This window comes from Triplophysa rosa, linkage group LG11 (assembly GCF_024868665.1).
Source record: "Triplophysa rosa linkage group LG11, Trosa_1v2, whole genome shotgun sequence".
NCBI lineage: Eukaryota > Metazoa > Chordata > Actinopteri > Cypriniformes > Nemacheilidae > Triplophysa > Triplophysa rosa.
Genome location: NC_079900.1, coordinates 10,476,474 through 10,502,794, shown reverse-complemented (window position 1 = coordinate 10,502,794; position 26,321 = coordinate 10,476,474). Strand labels below are relative to the sequence as shown.

Sequence of the window (26,321 nt, the reverse complement as noted above, 5' to 3'; positions counted from 1 at the left end):
TAGACTTTTGTTTTATAGCATTGCAGCCAATTCCCAAGCCACCCAAACACGGCCCCGCCAGTCTGGCTTTGCTTGTTATGGGGGTACGCCGTGTACATAAAGGCGTATTTAACCTGCGATTAATCTCGGCCTCTCCAGCGCTGAGCATTTGTAATGTGATAGAAAGTTTTGGATGAGCATCAAGCCAGGTTTGGATAAAGGCCTCCGCTTGCGCCGAGACTGAATGAGACAATCATTTTCAATGGTCCCCCATCGCTCGCTCTTTCTCTCTCAGCTCCCCCCTCCCGCTTCCCCACGTAGAGCGGCGAGGATTCAATGGAATGAATGTTTGTTGATTTCCCTCTGAAATCAAGAAGTAGATTAGTTTGAATTGGTGGGGAATGAGGTGAGGAGGCTAGGTGGCTTGCTATCGCCCAAGCCCATTTCCCATTTCCTGTGTGTGCGCGCCGGCGGTACGGGAGAGAGGGCAATAGTAATTACCGTCTGTTTCTTTGGCGCAGTTATGCCGCTGATACACATCCACACTCCCATTATCCCTCAGATCAGCCGAGCAGTTTGTGTTTGCATTCGGAGAGTATCAGATTCTGGCTCGAGACGTTGGAAAAAGATGTCACATCTCAACCTCTCTCACACGCTCTGTAGCTTCTGCTCCATCTTGTTTGTCCTCTCTTCCGGATTTTCATTTATTAACCTCCAATAATGAATTTGATAACAAAGAAAAATGTGGCAGCTTTTGCCGGGCTGACTGAAGTGCTTAATTAGCTGATTAAAATGTGCCAGGATTGGCCTCTCCTCTCTCGCATTCAGTAGGCGATTTGACATGACTGTCCCCTTGCCACGCCGATCTGACTGCTCAGAGACCCCCCGCCGTGGCAGTTTTGTGCTTTTCTGACTGAAGCCTTTGCCAGAATGTGAAATTACCGTGCCACGTTCAGCCATTAAAATGAGCTGCCCCGGTCTGTATTGAAACATGGGTGAAGCGGTCTGTACCAATCTGCGAAACAATGGGATGGTTTATGAACTAGCTGATTAGTCAGTCAAGTCTATTTCTAGATGTAAAAAATCTAGATTAAAACTTGATGTTTATTCTATATATATATATATTTACATATATATGTATACACATATAACATTGTTTCTTATGAGGGTTACAAAAAAGCGGTAATAAAATATTAATAATAATATATATTATAAGTATAAATATAAGTATTTATTATTTTATTCTTATAGTGCTTATTTATCTAAGAAGTAAATAAATAAGTAGGTAAATATAAAAATATATAAATATTACAAAATTATAAATAGAATATTATATATATATATATATATATACACGTTTATTTTTAGATTTTTTAATTATTCAAATTCAAATTTATTTTGAGTTGTCTTAATTATTTGTCTTTTTTTATTTACCTTCTTTCTTGTAATCCTCGTAAGAAACAATGAATCGGTTCAAACTGAAAATATTTGGTTTATGACTGTCAAATGTGAACCGTTAGATAAGCTAACTTGTCAGTAGTTCATTTAATACTGTAAATTATTTCATTTACGTCCCTTAAATACCTAAAACGAACCTTACAGTAATTTGCATGAAGTCAAAGTCTGCAAAACAACCATCGAGGTTGTTGTGTGAAATCGTAATTTAATCCGCAGACCGTTCGACGCGACGTAGCCTCGCCGGGGAGTGCTCGTCTGAGAAATGAGCTCCTGCGTCTGCTCTTCGCCTGCACAGACTGTAACACAAAACTACATTTAAAGCATCAGATTTTGTGGGGCCGATGTGGAGCCTCAATAATTGATGAGCTTGGCTGAATGTGGAGGTTTGGAGACTCGCTTCGCTTTACTGCAACGCCAGAGAAAAAGAGAGATAGGTGAAAGTGTTAGATATTATCTCACATGGTGTAGGTTGTTATGCTGTACCACCCACACTTTAGAGCAAGTGAGCTGTGAAATGTATTCATTGTAACAGGGAAAATGGAGGCAAGGAATTGCCTGTAATGTCTGACAGCGAGGGCAGCCAGCCAGCATCACCTGCATTATTTCACTTGTTTGTGTTTTTTGTCATTATAGGTTTGGGAAATAGGCAGCAATTTCATTACGGTGTAATTTGGGAAGAAATGCCCGCCATTGAGTGACCCCACGGCAGAGGATCAAATGGGAAGTCAGCTCGAATAAAGTTAACCGTGCATTAACTGCAAGCAGCGTTTCTGAGCCCCTGAGCGGTGTTCCTCATCCAGCGACTTCCCCCACCGCCTTGTATTAGCTTCTCGTCTTTCTTGTATCCTCTCCTTCCTTCACGAAACTGTGAGACAGCTACTGTATATTTGTACCTCAAGGCGAGGCGGCGGAAAATAAGGGGGAAAAGGGGATTGGCTGCAATGTATAGGAATGAGGCGAGCGAACCAATGAAGTGTGCCGCTGGCCCCTCCCATCTGCATATCTCGGTTCCTCCGCAGCTTGTGAGAAAGCAGCTTGATGAATAACACAGAGGGGACTTGTCTCTGGGATTATTAATTTCCCATCACACTCCCCCCTCGCTCTCTCTCTCTCTCCTCTCCCTCTTTCCTTTCTCTGCGTGCGTACCCCTTGCGCGCGGCTTTTTGTTTCTTGCCTTGCTGTTTGAAATGATTCTTTCCCTTCAATGTGAGAGTGCATGAGTGTTGCTTTATGGAGCTTTGCAGCAACTGTTAACACTGCCTGGTAGCTATTCTTCCACACAAGAGCTCTCGCATCGCAAGGGGGTGAGTTGGTATCTATTAAAATCAATATAGTGTCGTGAGACCCGGGGCTAAGGCAGAGGATGGGAATGTGTGGGGGGAGGTATAATGAAATGTTCGGTCTGAGTATGCCTGCAACTAAAGCTGACCTACAAAGGAAAGGGAATTTCTGCTGAGGACTCCTGGTTGAGCGTGCCGGTCCGCGGTGTGTGCGCGCGCTCTGCATTTGCGTGTGCTAATGTTAGAGAACGCCTGGATCTCATAGTGCGATCAGACACGGAACACAGCCGTGAGATGCTTTGTTGCTAAACACCAGGCATGCTTTTATCACAGCTAATGGGGATGTGTGCGAGAGACCTTGATTTTGAATGGCAATGGGATGGAAATGCAAGCTAATGATGGATAATTGAAATAGCAGGAAATTATAGTTTGTTTTGTTGATATTCTCTCTCCCTCTCTAAAGCTTTGTTAGAATATTGATGACTCTGTCGGGCCGCAGAAATGATAATGGTTGTAATGACATTATGCTTTGGAAATTACTTATGAGAGCAATAACAACTAACAATTGAACTTAACGTCATTTACGTCACGCAGTGACTTTACCTTCGTGCAAATTTGTAAACTGACGTTCAGTACACGTGCACGTGATCGCTTGTGTTGAATCGCATTGTAAACCATTTGAAATGCACCTTCCAACATGTCACTCAACACCTGTCACATGGTTGTGTTTTGATTGTGTGGCACATCGTGTAACACAATCAAAACATAATTTTTTTTAACAAGCTTTTCAAATGCATTCAATTAAATGTGTGAAATCGGTATAAACAAGAGAAAATGTGACATCTATTGTGTCATTTATAAATGCCGCATGGCTGTGTTTTGATTGGCTGGGGTATTACGTGGGAGGGGTTTAGGGCATGCATGCTGATTTTAAAGCAATAGATTTTTTTTATTTAAAACATTTATCTTGTAATAAACATTTATCTGTTGTAATAAAAGAGTATTATTTCGAGATAAAATGAACAAAGTGGATATGTATTTTTGTTATTATTCCTATTTTTTACATTTTGTGTGTGGTTTAATCTCACACACTGTGGTATACATTCTCTCCCCCTATCATCCTACAGAAAATATGATCTTTTACATAAGCTGTCATGTCTTTTATACCCTGATTACATTGTTTTCAGCAGCTTTGTTCCGTTGAAAGTGATTTTGGAAGAAATAACAATGGCAAAAAAATGCTAAAAGAGCATGCGAGGAAGAGAGAGAGAGAATACCCCACATTCTGTTTATGTAATTTAGTGAGTCATAACGTGGGTGCACGAGGCATTATGCAAGTTCTGGTTGTGCTTTGAAAAATTGGTTATCTCCACAGCACCTACAAGGCACACAGATGGATACGCCTCAGTTGTGGTGTGCCTGAGCCCTGGCAGCGCGTGGAGCCGGGGCATCTTAAAGCAGGAAGCCCTTCTGGAGGTGGACAGGCCTTTTTTTCTCGAGTCGTCAGAGCTTTGGATTGGTAAATCCTGTGGGCTTGACTGAATAGAGGAAGAGCAGAGATACATGAGGGTGAATAATCATAGTGTGCAGGAGAGGGGATTTCACAGGGCACTGCGTATGCCCTGTGCCTACTGTTCACCCCTCCGCTCATTAGATGCTGAATACATCATGCAGATTTTTGCCAGTCCTCTCATTTCAAATGCAACTCCTCTTGACAGGAATTAGAAAAGAGAATATATAATCAAAGTTATGCTGTCGTGTGTGTGTTTTCATATTCATATGTTTTTGTTGTTGTTGTTGTTTGTTTTCAAACACTGTGCTCATATAAAAGCATTAGTCTCAATTCATATTTAATATAATTTGACACTTATTTTTGAACGTGGATCCAAAACCAACACCCTTTCGGAAAAGAAACATCAGTGTCTAATTATTCCCCAAATAGACTTCTGTGTAGGCTATGCTTTAATAGACAAAACAAAAAGCAACGCTCAACCAAAATCTGACTCCACAAAGCTTCTATACAAAGAAAATAAAAAAGCACATGTCTGATTATTCCCCATGACCTAACAAAGACAGAGACTGTTCAAACTCTGTTTACGTCTGCTGCTAAATATCCCTGGGCCGCAGTGATTATATGTTTCATCGTTTGGAAAATGCATGACCCTTAAGTGTGAGAACGAAGTATAGTGTTAGATCGTTCCCTCTTTTATTTCCCTGGGAAGCTGGCAAGGGGTTACAGCGTACTCTGTTATCGTCAGTAGTAGTTAAGTGCCGTGCGTCGAGCACTATTGGAACGTGTTTATTGTGGCGATTATGTAACTGGTTATAGTCTAAGCGTGTCTTGTGCCGCCGGAGCCACGCGGCGCACATTACGGTTGTTGCTAACGTGGCTTTTTCGCTCGCGGCAGTGTGAGGGGGGAGTTGGAGAAACCTCACACCGGGCAGACGCCGTTCCGTGTCGGTAGCAGAATGGAAATAGAAACGTAGCTTTCCGCCGTGCGCCCGTGTCACGCTCTTATTGAAATGATAATGGAGCACATGCCAAAGTAACGGGGGCTTCGCTATCAACCCCACAGGGAGTTGAAGGAGAATATCACGGTCGATAGTTCTGCGACGACTAACAGAACAAAACAAAATAGTCTGTGCTCTCCTGGCGATACGTATAAATGCAACCTTCTTATTAATGCGTACTTATAAAGAAACCTTGTCCCGGTCAAGGGAGCCATTAAAGAAAACAGTCGCTGTTATTAAGTGAATTGCTGTGAGTGAAGCATGCTGGGAGTGATAAAATGATCATATTAATACCTTGAACTCTCGCTTTAGCTAAACAGGGCAAGTATATTGCTTTGTAAACATTTCCGCATCAATAGTACCGTGCCACAACAAAAGATAAACCCCAGGTTAAACAAGGAGATAAAGCGACTGTTTCACAAGATTAAATAGAAAGTGATGCCAGCTTGGCAGTCAGAACGTGTGTTGCATGGATTCATTTATAATGGGCGCAAAAAAAATGCAAATCATACAATTACAAGCCTTAAAGCCAAGTATTAAAATAGAGAGCAGAATTAAGGCCGTTAGCAGATGTGATGAAAATAAATTCTAATCTGAAATTTGCATATTAGCAAAACACAAAAAGTCAGACCCGGTTGACTGCATTATAATAAGAACATATTTTTGTTGTTTGTTTGTTTGTGTTCTGCAAAAGCTTTTTTTAAATGTATGTGGGGTTTTTTTCTTCAAACACAAAAGCTTCACACCTGCATTGAATGATTTTTTACATCTACAGAGCATCTTTTATCGTGTTTGACATAGCGGAAATTACCTCATAAAGAGTATCATCGAATTTCTCCTGTTGTGTTTGTCTGTATGTTGTAAAGAAGGACTCCATAATCCATTTACTTTGAATTTGTAAGCGCTCAAATGACATCCACAGCCGAGCGCAGATGTTATGAACCCTATATATATGCAACCGGGATTCTCTAATACCTTGTATATCTAATCTTATTCAAATTAGAGAGCATGTCTGTGCCTTGGTTTTGTCACGCAAAAGCGTAGCATAGAATGAAGCATTGAAGAAATGCGTTATTTTTATATAAACTAATTTCACCCCACTAAGTGAAATTCAAAACAAATGCATACCTTTCTTTTTTCATGTAGCCCTTGTTTGCATTTTAGATTCAGTAGAAAAAAAAGTGTGTTGTTGTATTCTGGCCACACCATCTTGGTGTATTTTTTTTATATATGTGTTGAATGTACAATATTTGTGTTTTGTCCTTGCTAGGTTTACTTTGTATGCACTGTGCTTGACTTTATTCCAAAGGATAGAAGTCTGTGGCTAATCCTCTGGTTTGTACATACTGTCGGCTTTGATAGGAAAAAAAATGAAGATGCCGTGTGGGTGTGCAAGATTAGGCTTATCTTCAATTGCATTGTATATAGGGATATCCGCGGTGACATTGACGGAATGGGACGCTTCTCCCTTTAAAACAAGCCAAAAGTATTTGCAGGTTGAAACAGTGGATGCGATCAGGAGCGGTGGAGGCGCCTCGGCTGCAGTTTGTTTGTGGTGGCGTGCTTATGCATGATAGCCTCAGCTCAGGACAACAGCGGGATGAAAAGCGCACACGGATTGCTCACAATATTTGTCCCGCTATGGATGCTTTTCGTCCTGAAGATACCTTCGCTAAGCTCTCCTCGGCATGTTCTTAACCTCGCACTCCATCCGCTCTGTCCTTCAGGTTTCACCTCACACATCACGAGAGCATCTAATGGCTTCTGACAAGATGCCTTCAAAAGACAAAGGTGGGGGAGCAAAATCATTTTGTCGAGTGACATATATTACTGTGAAACAGATTGAGGAATGGTTTTTGATGTCATTTCTGACAAGATTTGCTTGTTGCTAGGTATTGGAGGGGTGTAAGAGAAGTGATACTCTCATCAATATTTTGGTCTAGTGTCTAGTCTGGATTTAGTCTCTAGCTTTTATTTAAAGGGATAGCTCACCCAAAACCTTTTACTCACCTTTATGTCATTTCAAACCTGTATGACTGCAGAACAAAAAAGAAGATATTTTGAAGAATGTCGGTGAGCAGACAACATGGACTTCCATTGTATGGAAACCTCAGAGACATTTCTCAAAATGTCTTCATTTGTCTTCCACGAAAGAAAGAGTCATATACACGGGATTTTGAAAAACATGTGGGTAAATAAATGATGACAGAACTGTTATTTTGCCTGAACTATACCTTTAACAATGACACCAATAGGAACCACCACATATCACCTAATAGTAAGTCATGATATCATGAACGTTTTGCTACAGCCCAAGATGGTTTCCGTAAAAGCACAGAGGTCGACACGACAACGCCTGCGTCAATCGCCACTAATATTTTTATCCGTTAACTTCTCGCTCTGCCTTCAGCTCAAGCCGTGATTGAAGTCGGGCAGGGTTACCGGAAAAAGAGTGCACTGTGTTCTTCTGCCGCCCTCTTTCTATCACTCTCATTCTCTTTATCTCTCTCTCGCATCCCTCCCGCCAGCCCACGTCTCATTCAGGAGAGGCCTGCCTCAAGACTGCCACAATCTTTAAGCTCCGTCCCTGAGCACCTCTGCCCCCAGACTTAGCCCAGCTGCTGTGGACCACAGACACACTAATTGGCCCTGATTTAGTCTGCTGTGCTTTAAGTGCACTCTGCTGTGTGGCGTGTGGGGGTGCTGTGTCAGTCCTCTCTCTTTTTCCCACTGGCTCTTTAGGCCATTACCTAAATGAAGTGCTGCCAGTAGAAGTTGGTGAGCCCATGCTAAAGCGGAGGTATTGATTTGTGGGTTATTTAAAGTGATGATATCTCTGTCTCCAATACAAAGAGAAAAAAACAGCTCTGAAGAGTGGTTTTATCATGTGCTTGGACGATTTACAAGTTAATTATACATTTAGCGATGATATGGTTGGTTTTGTAATGTTCACGTGAGAGCTAATCTCACCAATAAGACAAGGTGTGAATATTCATAAGCAGCCACAAGCAAATGACATATTCATGTTTTTATTTGTTTATCATTATGTGATGGACAAACATGCTGGGAGAAAGCCAAGTAGTTTACTGCACAGACTTAAGGAGATGCCAAAGCCCTAAATCAATTTAACTTCACAGCTTGCAGGGCATGAATGGAAATACGGACATTCATCGGATACGCCCTGCCAGTCCTTGGAATTAAAGCCATTAATCCACACGCAGGTGACCGTCGTAGCATGCTAGTTTGGCACATTCGGGCACATTATGTCAGCGTTGAAACAAACAACGTTTCCCCTCACGAATTCCCAAATCTTTAGCCTCTCAAATCGAACGCATGAAATGCGCGTTACATTTTCCCCAAGTGCACTCGGCCACATGCAGCCTCAGCAGAACGGCGCTCGGGGCCGCCCGTGGTCTAAAGGCGGTCCTCTAGCCGCTCGCCAGTCCATAGCCATTCAGAGTGGCAAATGACTCTGGTTTGCCAAGCACATTATTGTGTATTTGACAGTTCGTGACAGTTCAATTTTAGCCCCGTGTGTCGGCTGACATTATTCTATCAGGGCTGTGCGTAATCTGAGGCTGTAATACGCCGGATGCAGCGAATGCTTATTTCCAAGACCTCTGCGGCAGGGGCCGGACTGCACCATCACTCATATCTCAATTACCTAATCTAATGCATCTCAGTGGGCTGCTGCCGGATCTTCATTTACTGTAAGTGCTAGAAGCTCCTCTGCAATTGTTATGTGTGCCAGCACCAACCTGCGCCGTCTGGGGGGAGCGAGGTCGATCAGAGAGGGATAGGGAAACACGGGAGGGGTGTGTGTGGGAAGGGGGTGGTAGTAGAGAGAAAGCCTCTGATAGATAAAACGAGCTCAGGAAAGTCATTTGAAAAAAGAGAGAGCAAGCAGGGCTCGGTGAGAGGGTGTCATACATTGGCAGGCATAGATGGAGAGTGGTGTAGAATGGGAGAGTATTAGCAGATTTGTGATGGGAACAGGAAGTGGATCTCTCCTACTGGAAAGACCCCTTCTTTATGTGGTGATGTCCAGCTCTGCAGTTTCACATTGGGCGTTGTGTTTACAGGGACGGAGATGTAATACATATTGTTTGTACGTAACCGCATGTTTCCAAAATCGACTAGTTGGTGGGCTGCCTGAACAATTAGTCAACTAATAGGGTATGTCTGAAAATGTATGTTTTTAAGGGACAGCTCTTTAGAGAAAGCTTGCTGTGTATTCTGTAAAGCACAGCAGGTTGTCAACATGCTTATTAAAACACAGCCGCTAAAAATAACAAAAATTTAAAAAATCAGGAAGAAAAAGCAAATTGACTAGTCGATAGATGGACGATTAGTTGACCATCACGACGCATCCTTAATTTACTACTGCTTGGTTAATAAATGGCCCAGGTGTCCACACGTTTTTGTTAGCATGCGAATCTGATAGCATGTCACCTAAACCAGCCTCTTTGGCAAGACCTCAGGCAAAAGAGACTTTCCCATCTCGTTCCTTGCTTCCATGACAGCTGGAGAGGGATTCATCCGCAGACTGATTCACTGTAGTCAGGATGAGATTCGCAAACTAAGCCGGCTTTTAAATCATTTTTAAAACTGTCAAGTGAAATGCTTTCCAGTAACACTGGTAAGCTAATATATTAGCGTTGCCTTGGAAACGGAGGGAATGAAATTGTTTGATGTATCCGCAGAGGGTTCGAACGAGGGGAGGATGGTGTGCGGCGAAAGTTGCTCGCCGCCTGTTTTCGCATTCCGTTCCAGTTAATTGTCTTGGATGGCTAGTAATTAATCAATGCGTTTTTGTCAGGTCGGCGAGCACGCTCTAGAGATCTGTCAATAAGTCACATCACACTCATCAGATGTATTGGTGACACACTAGAATCACCACGACAATTAAAACTGCAATTAGCGGAGGCTCTTTGGTCCCTCGGCGGCAAGCGCGCATGGATGCTGTTAGCACACACGTGTGCGTGCTCTGCTGGAAAATGCAGGTTAAAGTGTTAACTGTGCTTTGAAACATGGGACCCGGTTAAAGCTGGTCCACCAGCAGTCTGCATGCTATGTATTTAGTCTGTTTATTTTTTATTTCTATTTTTGTGTATACATGATAAAAATAAAAGCATATCGCTGCTGTCCTTCCCAAACCTCGGATGTACAAATTCACAGGTTTTAGGATATGAAAAAACACTGTATTTTTTAAATTATTGAACAGTGTGTTGTCAAAATTGACAAGCACTTTTTAATACTTTTTATTGTTTAGATATTTGCAAAACCCAGTGACAAACATAAAGGTTGAGCATGTGAGAGATTTATATTCATTGTTATTTTATACTATAAATATAAATATTATAAAATAATATATTAAAACAGTTTGTTTTCTACATTTTTGACACATGTACAACATATTTGTCTACTACCCACACACTATAAAAAACTAACATTTTGTCAGCTAGGGCATGTAAAATTACATGTTTTTACACATTATTTGACATTTTAACCATATTTCACAAATACATTAAAATGAAAAAAATATATTTTGTAAAATAAAGCACATTATATTATTGACATCACACTGACATTTCCTGCAAAATCGTACTTGACAGCTCAACTTATAAATCTTTATTATAAGCTCACTGTTGCGAATCTAATGTAAAGAAGTCTGATGTTTTTTCTTGTACTTGCTCAATAACTTACAGATAGCATCTTTAAGAGGTTACGTATTTTGTAGGTGAAGTAAACTAATAGGCCTAAATGAATTTAAAAGAGCGCATTATTCAACCATTGATATCCAAAAACCATCTTTAACACATCTGCGGATTTTCCATTAGTGAATGTACGTGTGAATGCAGATCATCAGCGAGTTTAAGCGCAGAGGTGCATGCTGAGATCTCTAACGCTAATATGTTTTGTCAGGGAGGCAAGTGTGGGTGATAGAGTGGCCATGTTTATGTCTGTATTCCCTCGTGACTGAGCGTGGTTCCCACTTTCCTCCTATCTGTCTATTACACGGTGCAAAGGTTGGCCTGTCAGCTCGGTCTGTCACCCCCACTCTGCGTCAGGAAAAGTGCCATGGGCCAAGTCTCACACGCGCACACACTTCCCTCCCGTTTGCCTAGTGACCTGTGCTTTTCCTGGTGTGTGTTACAGAGCACATGCAGTGCGGGGATCAGTTGACACAAAGCTCCTAAAGCCACGGCTTTCCTGCTCGACAACTGCAGAGCAAATCCACAGATCTACCTGGGCTCTTATGATGCATCGTAATGCTTGTATAAGCAGGGCACCCTTAAAGGGACAGTTTACCCAAAAACGTTGTTCCAAACCCATTTTTATTTCTTCTGTTTCCAAAAAAAGGTAACATTTATTGAATTATCGAAATATATGATTGGAATATAATATTTGTATCATATTTTTAATTATCGTCTTTAAGAAACACTGTAGCACTGAGGACTACATTTCCCATGTTTGGGGGGTTATCCTGAGCTCAATTCATATATGAGAAAACATCTGATATGAGGAGAGAAAAAAGCTAAATTTATTGACTCTGGAGAGAGAGACAAAACGCCAACACATCTTTTGTATTCTGGTAAAGCAGACGGCCCTGGGGGCTTTGCGGGGAGCCACAGCAGGGCTGGAAGTGGGCCCGGCAGTTTATGACACTTCACAGGAACCGTCGGATGTGTTATAGGGGATGCTGATAGGTGGAAGCCCCTGATAACTCCTGTGTAAACCCTTGGGCTTCCACCAGTCATACCTTTAATTTACAGTGATAACTTTCCACCGCACCTTCAACCTTTTTTTTCCAAGGTGCTGTGATAGTATTGCACGGCAGAAGCACAGTGGGGAAAGACCTGAGAAGAACGGATTCTCTTTGTTAACCAGTGACATACCGTATGTGGCCAATTCAATTACACTGAAATACGACCTTTTGTCTTTGAGCACCTGCCGTTTGCACGGAAAACAGTCATGAAAATAATTTGATGAAACCATTTTTGTAAAGCAATTTGGGCCATTTGACTCCATAACAGATGGGCCATATTCCGATATGTTGCATCATTTGCTAAAATTAATAGCACAACTTTTACAGCAGATGACACTAATGTTTTTATGCCGGCTTTTGGAGTATTTTATGTCGCTATTCGAAACTAATAGCTTGGGTTACTACACAGTGTAAACATTTATAATGGCAATTTTAAAACATCTGGCAATAATGGGATGGATCTTGTTAGACGGCTAGGCTTGTCAACATTGTGAACGTAATTATGACAGATGCCAGTTCTCAAAGCCCATTCATGAAGAGCCATGCGAGTGTACACACATGACGCTCCCCCTCCATTCTGCAGTCACACGGAAAATGACTGGGCTGTTTAACAAGCCATTGATTTAATTGTTCGTTACTAGTGTAAATATTTTCACTGTGCAAAACCATGAAATTGGCCAATATAGTGAAAAAGAAAATAAATCCACCGCTACCATAATACAGATTAGTAGGCTACAGATAAATCTTGCTGCATGAAACGTCTCGAAATTAAATTATGTTGGTTTGAAGGCTTTTAAACAAAATAGAATATGTATGTGTTGGGGATGGGTCATGACTCATGGTCAACTAGTTCATCTTGGCTCTTGTCTAATTTTTATTTTAGTTTTAATTACTTGTATCAGCGGTGCTTTGAAATGGATGAATTATCATGCAACGTCTTTGAGAGGAATTTAGCATTGCTAGCAGGCTCAGCTAGCTTTTGGTTAGACTGTTAGCACTGTAAACTCTGTCCCTAAAATCATCCCCTTTTAAAGTGATACTTCACCCAAAAATGAAAATTCTTTCATCATTTACTCACCTTCGAGTTGTTCCAAATGTGTATACATGTCTTTGTTCTGATAAAAACAGAAAGATATGTGTAATAATGCGTATAACCAAACACCCATTTTAACACCCATTGACTACCATAGTAGGAAAAATTACTTTATCGTTTTTTTTCTGTTGAACACAAAAGAAGACATTTTAAAGAATGTGAGACAGCAAACAGTTCTGGGGCACTTTTGACTATCATTGTTTTTTTCCTACTATGATAGTCAATGGGTGTTGAGATCTGTTTGGTTATAAGCATTCTTCCAAATATCTTTCTCTGTGTTCATCATTTTCGGGTGAAGTATCCCTATAAGCATTGTTTGTGTAATGCCTTCATCACTTTCAACAATACATTTCAGGAATTAAAAATTGTCTGCTCTGATCTGTAGATTTCTTTTTTTGGTAGTTTTGCTTTTTATATGAATTAATGTTTTTAAAATACACATATCTATAGTACCACTTATTATAGAAACGGTTGTGTGAGGACAACTAAATAATGACAGAATTCCTTTCTTGGGTAAAATATTCTTTTAATAGTCATGATTAAAGAAACCAATTGGAGATGGAGCCTGTTTTCAGGCCTTCCCGGAGGGCCGCGAATTCGGCGCTGGCAAAGACATCTGTGGGTCCTGGCCTGTTCCTCCAGCGCCCAGTGTGTGTCCATCTGTGTCTGATTAGTTCTGCTCTTAGTGTACCTGAGCGCTCGCTCCAGAAATCATTAGGCCTGGTCATACCTCTCCCAGCCACGCTTCACAACATCTGTCATGACACAGCCTTCAGAGACCCCGCAACATCTGCCAGAGCCTTGGCCTTTTGTCTCCTCCCTCACGCACATGCGTTCTCCTTGTTATCGCTGTTGTTGTCATTTTCCCTGTTTTTTTCCACTTCCAAAAATAGCACAGCTCTTTGATCAAACAGCATCAATGTCCTACCCGGCCATTGATCCGCAGATAATATACAGACCCGGTTAGCCGACGAAACGGGAAAGAATTTCGCAGCTGGCTTGAAAGCTGAAAATGATTTAAATGCAGTGGTTTGAAATGAAAAGTTCGGGGCCTGGGGGCAACACACACACACACACACAGTGGGGTCCATAAATTTGAAACCAATTCCCCAAATATGCGATTGAAAAGTAAAGTTAAACAAAGTTTTATATAGTCTGAAACAAAGAACTATAATGAAGTGAAATGAGGAAGAATATCTCATATTCAGCACTTTTCTAATCCACTTTAAGAACCATGTAAACTCCTTTGTGCAGAAGGTCAGATTTCAGTAAATCAAGACAATTTAACACATTGAAATTTAGAAATTCATGAAATGTAACTTTTAATCAAAATGTTATAGGCCTACTTGTAATTTATTATTTATTCACAAAGTCTGTGTTAAATAAAAAAATAACAAGTCTGAGACTTAGACCTTGCTGTATAGCTGTACGGTTCATATGATATAATACAGACAGCAAAGCTGAGAGCAAATGACATAATTCCAAGGTTAAACACGATGCGTGATTAATGTTCACACTGCGTGTTCCTTTCACCCAGAATGGGGGTAGGGCCGAAAGAGCACGAGACAGTGTGCAATAGAAGACAGTGAGGTGGGGGAGAGAAAGATGAGTAAAGCAAGGAAATGAGCTTCCTCCAGCCAGTAAGATTGTGCGGCTGCCTGACAGCCTGGTTCAGTGCCACCTCGCCACTTTGTTTCAGCTGTGTAAATAATGGCTGTAATTAAAATCACCTGTACCTGACAAGCATCAGAGTGTCTGCAGGAGATGCGCTGGCCTGATGAGCACTTTGTGTTCATGCTGCTGTCGCATTCACGGCTGCGACAACTGACATATTGCGTGTGACTATCAGCCTCCATTTCACACCTGAATTGGACCGTACCAGGTTTGCACACACACACATGTGCACAGACACTTTGCCACATGCTTGGACTTGCATGAGCAACATTAAACCATGTTCAGGCACACAGTAGTGACACATCTAATTTGCTTATTTTAACCCTCATGTTCTGTTCTTTAAGTTTGGACTCCCAGACCCCCAAATGTTGATATTTTTTAAGCTTAATCCCAGTTTTACCATCAAGCAGACACACCTTTTTTAGAAAGGGCATCTGGAATTCTAGCATTACTTCTGTTGAGTTCAGTTTAATCCAAGCGGTTAAAGCTGGTCCACCAGCAGTCTGCATGCTATATATTTAGTCCATTTATTTTTTATTTATATTTTTGTGTATACATGATAAAAGTAAAACCATATCGCTGCTGTCGTTCCCAAACCTCGGATGTCCAAATTCACAGGTTTTAGGAAATGAAAAAACACTGTATTTTTTTAATTATTGAACATTCAAATAAAAAAAATTAAAAAATCATTCAAAACACTACCAAATCATTGTAAACATCAGGGCCCGTATTCATGAAAAATCTTATTGCAAAGAGTTGCTACTAGTGACAAAATTCTAAGAAAATTCTTAGAAATGTTGGCGTTTCCCCTTAAAATGACAGAAAAGATCCTAGTAAAGAAAAAAGTAATTCATAAAGCATCTTAACCCCTAAAAGAGCTCTTAAGGTCAAAAAGTTTAGGAGTTGCGAGGAGGACTTTTAAGAGAATTAAGAGTTTCTTTAGCAGCAGAGAAAATGGACGAAACACGAAAAGTGAAAAGAAATGTGTTGCCAATCCCAGACTGAAACTAGAGTGTGTTAGCCGTGAGCTCCTACCGCTAGTCTACACCAACAGAAGTAAAAAATCTCTCAGCACGACGTCACGCCACATTGTAATTAAGTATTTGATGATGGTCTGATCTACTGAACAAATGCTGACACATAATAAAGAAATGAAAAAGCGAAGTACGTGAAAGTTTCAAAGGCAAAGTGAGCCGATTGTGAAAGATATCCTAATAGAATTATCCACATGTGGCTAAGGCGTAGCATTGGCGCAAACTTGTAATTACGATTGCTGTGGCTTGCTTAGATAACCCCGGAGTCAGCCCGAGACTGCTGCATTCGCTTTGTTCTGCGTTACTTTTAGCTCATTTATATTTGACTGTTAAACATAAAAGTTGTGCCGAGTATATTTAGCACTGACACTCTAGACTGAAGCTGGATAGTTTGTTTAGACTGGAGTGTACAGTTCTGATACAGCTTGGTGACAAACTTTTTCAACTTTTGAGAAGGATGTAAACTACCTCCTATTGTTCCAGTGTGAATGTCTAAGCAAAATCTTTTGAGGATTTTTTTCCGTCATGAGACTTTGTAATAATTGGTAAAGGGGGCACCTTTTTCATCCTAAATGAGAAGCCGTGTTTATTCCATATCAACCTGCTTTCCTGAGTCCCAGAGGATAACATCTATTCCGCGAGTCTGACAGTTTCTATGCTGTCTCCATATGGCCAGGACCCTGCTGCTGAGTGCCTTTGCCTGCCACGCGTTCTCTTTTCACCCACATGACATCCACCACATATAATTACAGCACATGGGAGCTTAAGCATTTGTAGATGTATGTGTGTGTGTTGCAGAAGGAATTGGTACAACTCCTCAGCGCAAGGAGGGTTCTGGGTGGTGACCCTGACTCTCTGATTAGAAAATTAGCCCAAAACATGGCACACTAATGACCTAGGCTTATTAGCGACAGTGCCAATGTTTAGTGGGCGTGCTGGGCTGTGCTGTGAAAGGCAGCAGTGGCTGGGGATAAGGGGGGTCTCTGAAGATGCAGAAATATGTACATTCTGTGATTGGAGGAAAGGGGAGGGAGATGAAGCTTTGTTTCAACACCTAGTGTGCTGGCGCACTCCATACAAAGCTGCCTTCTATGGTAAGCAGCCCAATAAGTGACTAATTTAGAACCTCCCTGCATAGGTGGTATTCTAAGAATATAAATACTGTAAATGATTATTTTTTATCTTTAACATTCTTACGTTTTTAAAGAAATTTTTGTTTTTAATTAGCGCTTCTCTCACGTTATCCATCATATTGAATTTTGGATGTGCTAAGGCATCGTGGTGCATTCTGGGATACATTTTATGCCGCCTTTAAATCTGACTAAAATAAAGTATCTTAGGAGCCAGCACAATTAGTTTGCCTACCTTACGGAACAGCCTTAAAATGCTGCCTCCGCAGGAAGCTCAATAGGTTTTGGCGCAGCAAGAGAGCCAGAGAAGAGGGGAGACAAAAAAAGAGCAACGCCGACACAGGCGGCTGAACCCCTCAAAGTTCAGCCCTACCAGAACATGAGATTTGTGACATGGAATAGAAAGCAGATTTGTTCCAGTGGAGTGATGGGGGAAAGCTATGGGTTTATGGGTTTGTGATCTAGAAATGTATATGCGCTCCTCATCTGAAGCAGGGCCAAGGCTGGAACATGCTGGCCAAGACTGATGTGTATCAGAGGAAAGCTGGCGGGAAGAGAACAGCTGCGGGGGACACTATTCCGAATACATACCTGCCATCTGATTCTGCCTAGCCTCTCTCTCTCTTCTGTTCTGTCTTGCTGTTGTAGTTTCAATATGTGTCTGATCAGAGGGTCAGTGGTGCCTGCAGCAGTATGGCTGTATGCAATGCACCTTGAGTGCTTGCATAATGTGTAATCATTATTGTATTATAAGGCGAATCATTCAATTGATTCCTGTTATGTGTGTACTCGCCAATTGAAATCAGTGAGAGAGAGAGAGAGAGAGAGAGAGAGAAAGTGAGGTGGTTGGGGATCAATACACATAACACTGTGTTTATATTGGAAGCGTCAGGCATGTTGTGATGTGAAAAAAACTAAATACCTTATACATTTTGGTTGTGGCAATCTACTTTTTGTGCACTGCACAGCTACTCCTGCCACCTAGTTTTTCCATCCGTTTGACTTATATTATTTTATTTACTAGTAGTAAAGATTCATTCAATTTACATGCTAATCTCTAAAAAAGAGGAATACAAATGAACTACAATGCACATTTCCTCATTACCCTGGACAAAACCAGTCATAAGGGTCAGTTTTTTTATTATTAGCTAAATAAATAAGCTTTCCATTGATGTATAGTTCGTTACGACAATATTTGGCTGAGATGCAACTATTTGAAAAATCTGGAATCTGAGGGTGCAAAAAAATAAAAATAATGAGAAAATCCTCTTTAAAGTTGTCCATCGATGGCATTGTAGCAGGTGGTTGCTAAAAATAAACAGGTTTGTTTTAACGCTCTGTGTCGGCTTACCACTTACCACTGAAATGATGTTAAACGGCTAAGTTTGTAGGCGTGTTTCCGGCCATTTTTTGTTTGCGATTTTGCTGCATCCACTCACAAAAGTAAAGTTTTGATATATTTACAGTAGGAAATTTACTAAATATCTTCATGGGACATGATCTTTACTTAATATCCTAATGATTTTTGGCATAAAAGAAAAATCTATAATTTTGACCGATACAATGTATTGTTGGCTATGGCTACAGAAATAACCATGCTACTTATGACTGGGTTTGTGGTCCAGGGTCAGACTTGTAAAAATAAGAGTGAACACAAGGTCTCGTATCACTCGGGTATTATGAAATGATGTACCATGAGGTAATGTACCGACCGGTGGGCTGGTCATTATATGTGGTTGTCTGGGTGGTAGTCCTCATCCGAAATTCAGAGTAGCATCAGGGTGCAGACACGGTGTCATTTTTACAGCACACACTGTGTACTCCGAGAGGCTGGCAATATGCAAGCCAAAAGAGTTCATATTTTCTCTCTTGAGTTCAACAGGGAATAGGAACTGGGTTATGATTGCATGGCTTTGTGTTCAAAATACGCCCACTTCAGGCTCTCATGCACGCCAGCTATTGAGATCTTATTATTGCATCTCGCCGACTATAAAAACATCATCCAATACCATTAGACCGAAGCAAAGACTAAGTCTGTCAGTGAAACCGTGCCTCAAATTGGTATTCTCAACTCACAAAATGGTTGCCTGTGGTTTTGAGCTGTGTGTGGTTGGGTAGACTAGTGCGCCAAGGCATTTACAAAACAAAAGCCCCACTCGTCAGAGAGCCAACAAGGAAATTGTATGTGTGGATGCTAAAAAAGGTAAAGATAATATTTACAGTAGAATGCTCTCAAGGGAGTGTATCATACTTTTCCCCAAGCTTAGATCTGTTAAGATGTGTTGGCAGATGTGTTAAGCAATACATTTATGATTAGCAGTCAAAACAGTTGTGTAATGTATCATTAGTTTACAAGAAATGAAGTGCGGCTGTTTAAAGACCCTGTGAATTCACTATTGGTTTGTGGCTTTGGGGTTTATGTGTATTAGCTGTATGTCAGTGTACTTCTATATAACATTTTTTTATATCGTTTTTTCATATATATATTTTTTAACAGATATACAAGTTTTTCTCTTCTGGTAAACTAGATCAGAGATATTTAATACTTTTAAAGTGCAAAACCGAAAACAAGCAAATATAGGGAATATGTCAGACGGCTGTTCTGCTGGCAGAGTGAAACATTTTAAACAAGTTTAATTGTCCAAGTATCCACCAGGGACCCAGCTTCGTCTAGCGTTATGTAGCAGGAATTCATCCGGAATTGCAGATGAACAGTCTGCGTGTGGAGATCCGGAGATCCTCAGAGGTGACCGTCTCCTGTCTGGATGGCGGCATCAATTCGGCATCCCAGCTGTTTTCTTTGTGGCCCTACAGAGATTTCTTGTGTCATTGGTATCGACTTGACAGGATTTGTGTCCGTCAGAGTATGCCACGTAATCCAGATCAGCCTTTAATTCTAATTAAACTACTTGGGGAAGCACTCCAGTTTCTGGTAACTTACAACCAAGGCACATCTCCTGATTGCCATTCTCTCCAGAACCACTTGACCTTAAAGTAAAATCTTGCCCCTTTTTATTAGCTGTCCAATACAAGAGCTTCTAATATGTGACTCTCGAAAGCCTGTCATGACGGGGACGTCCGATTTCCCATCAGGTTATGATTTGGCTCATTAAGGTTGCACAGATGGAGATGGCTTCTTGAGGAGGATTAGTGAAGGAGTTTGCCTTGCGCTGTTGAGACACAGAGCCTCGTGCCGTTTGGAGGAGCAGGATATATTTGCCGTGTGACAAATGGCAAGTGTGGCCCCGCTATGCAGGAAGTGCTGTTGGTGAGTGTTTTAAGATGTTTAATTAAAGACGCTGTGTGACAGGAGGGAGACCTGCGCAGGGTCCGGGGACTACGCGGCTAATCCTCTTCCTGCACACGCTATCCCCTTGCGAATGTGATTGATGAACTGATTCCTCTTTACATCTTCATTTGCATGGCGCACTAACGCAGGCACGAAGCTGAGCGGCGGCAGATGAGAGCCGCTAATGCCAGCTAATATGATAATGGGAAACAAGGCAAGGTTAGCTGACGCTCAGCTCATCCGCCAACTCGCCCGTTAACTCGAGTCTACAGCTCACCTCTCCGGCCACATGGATAGGCGTCCTGCAGATGGTTCTCTCATTCACCTACTTATCGTTTCACTCGCTTACAGCCTCAGTTTTTGTGGTATAGGCCAAATCCATAGCGTTTTCGAAGCGTTCGCAGGGCCCCGAGTTTGCATCTTTAAAAGGTAACCTCCTGCTGAGAAATGGGTTACTTTTAAAATAGTTCACACGAGCTACAAAACCTCCTGCATTATTAATTTGTTTACTCTGAGATAGGAGTGCGATTTGATGTCTGGATTCCGAGTTATCACGCACTCACCAAATGGTAAATCTCATCCAGAAGTGCTGGGTACAGCTCGCCGGGTGCAAATAACAAATTGTTTGGAATAAAAGATGTGAGCGAAGCACAGGGGTGAGCACCTTCCTGTCTCTCAGCTCTGCTGATCTTAGATGGTTTAGGCCAGTGGTTTTCAAACTGGGGTCCGGGGATGCCTAGGGGACCTCTAAGGGGGTTACAAGGGGTCCCCAAAAAATTCAGGGAAAAGATAAAGCAACATTTTTTAAAGTCTACTAAACATTAATATTGTTTATGTGATTTTTTTGCAACATGCATAGTTTCCAGAATTGTTTATATTTGTATCTTTCTAGTGAGTTTTTCTCGCCTTAGTTCCTTTTTTTGAAAGTCACTACATTACAAATACATTTGAATTGTAAATGTCTCTTTACATCCAACAATTGTGGCCAACTGTTTACCTTCAAAAACAAGATGTTGTTTTTATAATATCACATTTATCTTATCTTACAAAGTTTATTTTACACATAAAAATTATAGATGGATATGTATTTTAGAAAGGAGTCGCTCACAAAAGGTTCATCTTATTTGGGGGTCCTTCATAAAGTTTGAAAACCCCTGGTTTAGGCTGGTCTGTCCCCACAACCACAACCAGCAAACCAGGCTGGCTTTAGTTGCTTTTATTTGAACTTGTTTGGTTGATGATGAAAAGCAGAGCGGCTGAGATAATGAAAGAATGAGGGGGTCCTCGGGTCCCGTCCAGGTCTGTGAGCGTATGTCACCACAAGAACGGTTTGTCCTCTAAGCTAACAGCGCGTCCAGCTGAAGTGTCACTCCATGGACCTGGACAGAAGCCAGCTGACTGTCTAGTGTACAGGGGCAGCACGCTGGTCCTTAAACATTCTCTCTCACTAGCATGCGTACTCACACACACATTCACTCACTCACACAAGAAGCTCCTGTGGAGAGAATCCTGCACTGAGCGCGAGGAGAAAACAAAGGTGAAGGTTGATCGAACTGTACAATCTATAGCAAAGAAAGGGCGGACCCAGCAGGAGCTCGATAAGGCCTTGCCTCAGCCGTTTTCCTTTTTTTGAAGAGTTGGCCCAGGATTCTGCTGTGCAAGTCAGTGTATGTTTGAAAGAGCAAGGGCAGTGGATCTTGATCCATTTTGCCTCTCTGCCTGGCATCACCAAACACGAGCAGTGCACTGCCAAAAAAAATCGTAATCAATATTTTTGTCGTGTTTTTTTACTGAAAACACCATCCATAAAAATGCAGACATTATTTTAGTTTAGTTCACCCTCACCAAATTCTGTCATATTTGTGCTTTTTAAACAAGAAAGAAAAAATATTTTAATATCTTTTTCATATCAAAAAATATATCTTGATTTAAGCATGTTTTCACTGGAAAACAAGAGAAAAATTGTGGTTATGAAAATATAATTTCTGCAGTGTGATGGATGGCCATGGATCTGCAGTCATGTTCACTGTGTAGTGTGTCCTAGAATGAACCTGCGACTTAACAAGAACGTACAGACATTCTGAAATAACATCAAAGCATTCGAAGCGCCAGTTACTTGGTTAACCTAGATTAGCATGTCCTAAAGGAAAACCAGTGCTTGCGAGGCTGTAAAAGTGTTGAAGTTGCATCACTCAGCATATGTCTGCTCTCTGTCTCAATTCAGTTTGCAGATATGAAAGAAAACCAATTACAGTTCAAGAAGCAAATGTGAGGATGACAATGATTTTGAGTGCCATGAGGTCTTATACATTTTTTTAGAGAAATAGTTTGCACATCCATGATAATACAAGCGCTATAAAGAACAAAGAATAGGTGTTCCCCATTGTTTTAACAGTATGTGTCCAGCATTGTAATTGTTTTGACTTCATCCCATATCCTTGGATTTCTTTTCAAATTGAGATGTTTTTTTTTAATCTAGACTCAATCCACACAATACAAACCCTTCAGCTGAACGCTCAGATACACTAACCAGTCTCTGCTCTCACATCATTTGAGAATCTATATCACAGCCCTGAATTAAATTTAGTCTTCATGCTAGGCGAATAGAATCCCCAACACTTCAGAGGGCCGCCCATTACTTACGTACGGAGAGCGAGAGAGAGAAATTTTGGAGCCTGTCTTTCTCTTGCATTAGCTCCCTCCTCCTTCACCACCCCTCCCACTCACATGCTCACACACTCGCTCTCTCCCTCTCGCTACACACAGCGATGAACGCACGCCCTCATCCATAATTGATGCTTGCTTTGGGCAGATGCTGCAGGGTTTGGGACTAAGACAGCTGCTTAGTTTATGGAGGAAAAAGGGAGCAAGATGGTGGAACAGGTATTTTTCCTCCGTTATTCTGCTTACCAAGCGCAATACTGCATTTTTTCCTACTGCCCGTCTTCCTTTTGTGCTGTGGCTGCACAGTAGAGCGGGTGGCGTGTGTATGACAGCGTTTGTGTGTGTGTGTGCGTGAGAGAGAGAGAGAGCGTGCGCTTTGAAGAAAGAGGTAGCCCCCTTCAGCAACTCTTTTGCAGGCTGCCTTATCAGCAGCTGTTGTGCTTGCAGTCTCTCTTTTCACACGCTTCGCTCTCTGCCTCTTTCTCATCTCTCCAGCCCATATTCAGGCTCCATTTCAGATTGGTGTTTGTTGCTAAACTCACAGATTTGGCAGTCCCAGTGATTTAAATGAGCCGTTTTTTGCCCTCTGTTCTCAAACGCTTTGTTTGACTGTGTGGTACTCAGACGCCACCGTACGGAACGTTCCCACATGTCTTTTTCTTAACCTAAAGCAATAGTTTGTGTTTAAACTCATCGCGACCCGCAAGCAGCATCCCTTCACGTGCGTGTCCTGCATGCCCCCGTATGCAAAATATAGCACAACTTCTCGCCTACGAAGCGAGGGAGGAGCAGCCTCACTGTGGTTTGCGAAATTATCCTCACGAATTGTCGCGAATTCCCGTTTTTTTATAGCTGCGTCTGTTTTGCAAGCGCCTGCCTGGAAGCCGAGCATGGCGATGTGATGAAGCCAGCACACTGCCACGTAAAACATATTTCAGTCCTCCAAATGTGGTTCTCATTAGGGTGGAGGCCAACGCGTTTAGCTAAGCCTGACTTTCTGCCATTGCTTTTTTCTTCCACTGTTTGCCAACAGCTATTTTACAAGGGCCTCCAAAATCTCGCTGGACCATAATGACCACAAATATATAGCTCCGAACAGACGTCCACGGGCTTCTCACACATCTTTCGGCTGCGGCTCCTCTGTCTTACGCCAAACACACCCCACCCTCCCCTTAGCGTCTTTGACACTTATGCATAAAGAGTTTAGCACTTCTGATCAAATGATAGTCTAATTATGGCATGGTGTGCCCACTGTTGAATATCAATGTGCTACGCAAAGTGCTGATGGTGTTAATGGGAAACAGCGTGATGTGTATAACATCTGCTTAAGAAACAGCGGGGATTTTTTTACAAGGTCCCGTTTAAAGAGTAGCAAGTTGCCGCTTCCCTTCTGGGTGTCTTCTCTCGTTCGACGTAATGATGGAAAGAGATGTCGATGTTCTCTGTGGGTTTTTCCTCAGAGCTTGGACGTAGGAGGTGTTTCTGTGTTGCGTGGCATTATGGTCAGAGGTAGAGTGAGGTGTTTTTAACAGGCCTGAGGATTCTGGGATATCCTGGTTTGATAGGTGGAAGGCAGGGGTGTGTGTGAGAATATAAGTGTTTTCTCTTGTGGGAAAAGGAATCACAAAAGAGATCTCTTTAATATCTTAAGCGTTTCACGTTGGGATCAATGAGATTAAATGGAGAGGAAATGGAAACTTAGCATGAGGTAAAAAATGTATCAAAATGGATTCTGTTTTTTATACTACATATATTCATATCTACATATAAAAATATATACATATTTTCCCCCTTTTTATAATTATTATCTGAAAGAATTTTACATTGTAATACTGTTACATTTTGTTATGTATCAATTAGTCTCGCGGAACTTATCGCCGCTTTCTTTGGAAAGGCCCGCCCAAGAGGCCATATGACTGACGGGTAAGGCAACCAATCACGTTTCGTTTTGTGCCGCGTCATGTTTAGAGGCGTGGAAATGTCCCCGCAGTAACAGACCCGATGTACATTCATGAACGTGTCAAAAGTTAACAGAAACAACAATGATTATAAGTTTATGCCATGAACTTCAAATACTTTTAAGAATTGAGCGGTTAGTCTATCGTGATGAATTCTTATAGCAACCGTTGTAAACACGACAGCTTACTTCTTAGATCAGAAGGCTTTGTTGTTTCCAGGCGGACCGTTAAAGAACGCGACACGCATGTCTCCCGGAAATCCTGTGAAATTCAACCAATCACATGACGACTTCAAACGTGCTGAAGTGTTTCCAGAAAAGTGTGTCATATGCATCAGACTTCAGCCAACGGATCGTGGGCGTGACATCTGAGGCTGAGACTATGTATCAATAAACAAAGAATACATAATACACACTCCTGGTTTTATTTCTCATTGAATACCTTGACTCAAAAGTACACTTATAAAGTTGTAAATCTGTCTAAATTTCTTTGTTCTGGTGAACACAGAGAAAGAATGCTTGTAACCAAACAGTTCTTTGCCACCATTGACTACTAGGAAAAGTTTGCTTTACAAATTTCTGTTCTGTTAAACACAAAAGAAGGTATTTTAAAGAGAGTAGGAAAGCAAACAGTTCTGGAGCTTTTTTGACTACCATTGTAATATTGAAAATGTTTAAGAATATTTTTTTGATTTTTGGGTGAACTGTCCCTTTAAGTGTTTTGCTGCTCAGATTTTTCTCAAGAAAACTCCATGTGTCTAATTTCAGATTACAGGTTATTTGTCACATACAGTACTCAGATTTTCCAAGATACCATTATTTTTTTCCAAGTCAAAGATTTTAATATGAACATTTCCCATCAAATCAGACCAAACTTTCCAATACCAAATGTTATGCTACCCATAATCATTTCCTTTTAAAGCTCTAGTCTTTCTCATGAGTTTAATTTTCATGAAATTCTCCATAATCTCGGCTACCGTACACCATGTGACACGAGCCTGTTGTATGTGTTTACATTCGACTAATCTGTCATTGTTTATTGATAGCGAGCGCTAATTTAGCCGCCTTCGCTCTCCCGAGCGCAGCATGCAAAGTGGAGGTTTAGCATTGCGCGTGCCCTCAGCGTCGTGTTAGCAGGGTGGAGAGACATCTTTACGCATAAGTGGATAATCTGGGTTCTGGGAGGTGGATGAATTGGTCCTGATCAAATAAGAAAGCTCTTCTTGAGATAAAGGTCTGATGTGTGTTGTGTACGGAATACATTTGTCCGTGGGTGTGCTTGTTCACTTGTTGTTGGCCGGTGCATGCTAACGCTGTAATTTAATTGGCCCAGCTGTCTTAGTGAACTTGTGTCTAAAGCTGAGCATTTACTTCGCTAATGGCCTTAACACAGGGCACGGCTGATGCACAATGTACCATCTTGTTTGCGTGAAGGCCATATTGCACGGCTTCCTTTAGGCCAGTGGTTGTCAAACTCTCAAAA

At 41.5% G+C, this 26,321-nt stretch overlaps 1 protein-coding gene across 11 annotated transcripts in view; it reads left to right on the top strand.

Moving 5' to 3' along the window:
* Positions 1–26,321, top strand: part of rbfox1 (RNA binding fox-1 homolog 1) — a 231,563-nt gene that overhangs the window by 166,757 nt on the left and 38,485 nt on the right. The window contains exon 1 of one of the 11 annotated variants that reach the window (XM_057345629.1): positions 2,512–2,741. The exons of 9 other annotated variants lie outside the window; for them this stretch is intronic. Coding sequence is in view for 1 of the 2 variants with exons in the window: in XM_057345623.1 (XP_057201606.1) it covers positions 23,068–23,100 (33 nt within the window). In the remaining variant the exon portion in view is untranslated. Of the gene's footprint in view, positions 1–2,511; positions 2,742–22,970; positions 23,101–26,321 lie in introns of those variants that run through there. One more of the 11 variants, XM_057345623.1, reaches the window with a different exon arrangement.